The sequence below is a fragment of the Lottia gigantea genome (genome assembly GCF_000327385.1).
Source record: "Lottia gigantea unplaced genomic scaffold LOTGIsca_864, whole genome shotgun sequence".
Classification (NCBI taxonomy): Eukaryota; Metazoa; Mollusca; class Gastropoda; family Lottiidae; genus Lottia; species Lottia gigantea.
In genome coordinates, this window is record NW_008710845.1 from 1 (window position 1) to 4,380 (window position 4,380).

General features: G+C 31.6%; 1 protein-coding gene across 1 annotated transcript in view; it reads left to right on the plus strand.

The window, feature by feature from the left end:
• Positions 1 to 302: 302 nt before the first annotated feature.
• Positions 303 to 4,380, plus strand: part of LOTGIDRAFT_176257 (hypothetical protein) — a gene marked incomplete at both ends in the record, with an annotated part of 11,048 nt that continues 6,970 nt past the window's right edge. Inside the window, 5 exons of the mRNA XM_009067821.1 lie at positions 303 to 447; positions 700 to 904; positions 1,451 to 1,673; positions 2,438 to 2,620; positions 3,011 to 3,149. Coding sequence (XP_009066069.1) covers positions 303 to 447; positions 700 to 904; positions 1,451 to 1,673; positions 2,438 to 2,620; positions 3,011 to 3,149 — 895 coding nt within the window. The remainder of the gene's footprint in view (positions 448 to 699; positions 905 to 1,450; positions 1,674 to 2,437; positions 2,621 to 3,010; positions 3,150 to 4,380) is intronic.

Sequence of the window (4,380 nt, forward strand, 5' to 3'; positions counted from 1 at the left end):
TATAATAATGTATATTACTGTATAATAATCTAAATTACTGTATAATAATGTACATTGCTGTATGATAATGTACATTGCTGTATAATAATGTATATTACTGTATAGTAATGTATATTACTGTATAATAATGTAAACTACTGCATAATAATGTATATTGCTGTATATTTGCTGTATTTTAATGTATATTGCTGTATAATAATGTATATTAGTGTATAATAATGTATATTGCTGTATTTTAATGTATATTGCTGTATAATAATGTATATTGCTGTATAATGATGTAAGTTTCTGTATATTTTCAGAGACCATTATTTCCTATCAGAATGAAGTATGAAGTAAAACAAGTTGGATCAGCAGGAAAAGTTATTACACTAAGTTCAGCTTTGATGTTGGTGAATAAACTAGACAGCCCTGTAGAGTTGAAACTAGAACATAATGATCTATCAGGTAGGCTAACTGGAAGTAACTTATTGCTTAATGTGCCAAAAATCATTAGATCTCTTTACATGGCACAATTTTCCTAGTTTAACAATTTGTGGCAGTGGGTGCTAATCATCTTTCCTCCTTATTCCATGTGATACAACTGGAAATGGGTACTATAAATAAGAGAAAGACCATAGCCAAGAGGTCAAGGATCAGCTGGTAGAAAAGATCCTCGTGAAGTTATCCTTGTAAATAATTGTTGTTTCTCTATTATAGGTCAGTATGAGAGTATGGTGATATTGCCAGACACCCCCACCCCCTTACCTCTTTATTCTGTATATTATAAATTATGGGCGCGACCATTTGAACTGTCACTCAACTATTGTGAGCAACCAATCAAATGGCTGCATGTTATCAATAAAGGTCAAATTGATGATAGTATTAAACAGTGTAATCCAATAGAAGGACATGGCGTGTATCGGTATGTATTATTTTTATTTTTTTATTTCATACTGGAACTATAAAATATATTTTCAGGCTGTCCATTTTAAAAGTTTCCTTGACAGTTTGAAATAAAACTAATTTTCCTCATTGCACACTGCTTGCTTCATCAGCCAAATCAGGAGCAGAAAGCTGGATAATAAAACTCATTTCATTTCTGATATTTTTTTATTTAGAGCCTTCATTCAGTGTGTATGGTTAGCAACACTCATAATCTGATAATTCTTCTTGCAATTTTAATTTAGTCGAGCTATTACAACCTTCTTCTTATACCTTGACTGCAATAGTCACCACTCATGTATCAGCATATACAGCTCTGTTGCTCCAATCAAATAACTGCATTTACAAACTTGTGTGATACAGAAAAGACTGCTATTGTAGTCAAGGTATAGGCTGAAGAGAGTAATAGCTTGATATTATGAAGATGATGAACGAAGTAAAGTAAACGACCTTGCTGATCAGGAGCCTGAAGTGGGTACTGGGAATATTCTACAGTTATAAAATAGATAGTGTTGTATTTTGACAGATTCTGTGTTTGTGTAAGAAGAGAGAACTATCCTACGAATGAAGAAGTAGCCAATGAACTGGAGCTAGAAGATCCATTATCAATGCCAAACATTCCTGGACATACAATCACCTTATTACCTCCCCTGACGATACAGAGTCTTCTACCAATCGAATTACATTATTATTTAAAACATACCAATATCTCTAGTAATAAAGCTGGTAAACAGACAGCTATACATGGTGTAAGTTATATTAGAATAACATTATTATATAAAACATACCAATATCTCTAGTAATCTAAAAGCTGGTAAACAGACAGCTATACATGGTGTAAGTAATATTAGAATAACATTATTATTTAAAACATACCAATATCTCTAGTAATCTAAAAGCTGGTAAACAGACAGCTATACATGGTGTAAGTAATATTAGAATAACATTATTATATAAAACATACCAATATCTCTAGTAATCTAAAAGCTGGTAAACAGACAGCTATACATGGTGTAAGTAATATTAGAATAACATTATTATATAAAACATACCAATATCTCTAGTAATCTAAAAGCTGGTAAACAGGCAGCTATAAATGGTGTAAGTAATATTAGAATAACATTGTTATATAAAACATACCAATATCTCTAGTAATCTAAAAGCTGGTAAACAGACAGCTATACATGGTGTAAGTAATATTAGAATAACATTATTATATAAAACATACCAATATCTCTAGTAATCTAAAAGCTGGTAAACAGACAGCTATACATGGTGTAAGTAATATTAGAATAACATTATTATATAAAACATACTAATATCTCTAGTAATCTAAAAGGTGGTAAACAGGCAGCTATACATGGTGTAAGTAATATTAGAATAACATTATTATATAAAACATACCAATATCTCTAGTAATCTAAAAACTATATGACGTAAAATAATTAGAAATACAGTTATTGCCCTTGTCTCCAAAATAATAACAGATAGATTATCATAATGTATTTTTCAGGCTGATATAACTAAAGATTTTGAAGTTGGGATTCATCTGGAGAATTTTGAGTCATGTAGAGAAGTGAACATACCACCCAAACTATCTTATAAATATCGTGTAAGATTACGTCTCTATGATAAATTAGAGAGACTATTAGAATTAACTATGAGGATACAGTCTGGACCTGGTGGAACTATAGGGGTACGTATTACTGTGGCCAAGCTCGATTGGTGAATCCACATTCAGAATTCATAGAATAAAAGTTGGAACAGAGTACTAAATGAGTTCGATAACTTGTTCAGCTCTGACCAAAGGATCTACCAGCCTGACAAGTCATTAGGTTTTGGTTTTGGAACGACTGGATGATTTACAGTGAGCCATTGATAAATTCACTCAGTAGGCTAGACATGTTGTATTAGTGTCGATATAGTTTGCTCAGACTAATCTCCTACAGTTATTACAGTCCTTTTGTTTCTAATATATTACTCATTCAAATCATGGACTGAGATATTTAAGATCAGCTGATATCATGATGCTGTGGTTATTATCAATATGTAAGGTTTCTATGGTAACTATAATATTATATTGTAGGTTTCTATAGCAGCACCATATTGGATAGTAAATAAATCAGGATTACCGTTATTATTTAAACAAGAAGGAACTAAAGTAGAGGCAGCAGGACAGTTTGAAGAACATGAGTTCGCGAGAAGCGTGACACCGTTATTGTTTAGTTTCAATGAAAAAGATGAACCCAATCTGTATGTTGATCAACTTCTTTAAAATTCAGACTAAATTATTTAACCCCTTCAAACCGAGCAGTCGGTCAAATAACCGTTACCACATGACATCACTTAGCATTAACATTATACTCTTAAAGTTTTATTACTTGGAGTTCAGGGTATATGAAGTGTTATTTTATTAACACTCAGTGTTCAAAAGGTTAAACTTAAGGTTTTAGTAAAACTATGACTATGGTATTGAGGTATATAGTCATCTATTTGTATCTATGGCAATGAAAAAGTTTAAAATGAGAGCCACTTCATATCGTCGCCGAATACTTGGGTAGTAAATAAATTTAAAATCAAATATAAGGAGAGATTATAAGATTGATACTGTTTCATCTGGTGTCAAGTTCATTTAAAATTGGTGATAGTGGCCCCTATTTTATTTATTTTAAAACCAATCAGATCAGGCTGTGTATTCTCGAAACGATCTTAGTGCTAGGATGTCGTAGGTTCTTATCTTCTAACATTGATTCTAGGATATCCTAGGTTCTTATCTTCTAACATTGATTCTAGGATATCCTAGGTTCTTATCTTCTAACATTGATTCTAGGATATCCTAGTTTCTTATCTTCTAACACTGTTTCTAGGATATCCTAGTTTCTTATCTTCTAACATTGATTCTAGGACATCCTAGGTTCTTATCTTCTAACATTGTTTCTATGATATCCTAGGTTCTTATCTTCTAACATTGATTCTAGGATATCCTAGGTTCTTATCTTCTAACATTGATTCTAGGATATCCTAGTTTCTTATCTTCTAACACTGTTTCTAGGATATCCTAGTTTCTTATCTTCTAACATTGATTCTAGGACATCCTAGGTTCTTATCTTCTAACATTGTTTCTATGATATCCTAGGTTCTTATCTTCTAACATTGATTCTAGGATATCCTAGGTTCTTATCTTCTAACATTGATTCTAGGATATCCTAGGTTCTTATCTTCTAACATTGATTCTAGGATATCCTAGGTTCTTATCTTCTAACATTGATTCTAGGATATCATAAATTCTTATCTTCTAACATTGTTTCTAGGATATCCTAGGTTCTTATCTTCTAACATTGTTTCTAGGATATCCTAGGTTCTTATCTTCTAACATTGATTCTAGGATATCCTAGGTTCTTATCTTCTAACATTGATTCTAGGATGTCCTAGGATCTTATCTTCTAACATTGATTT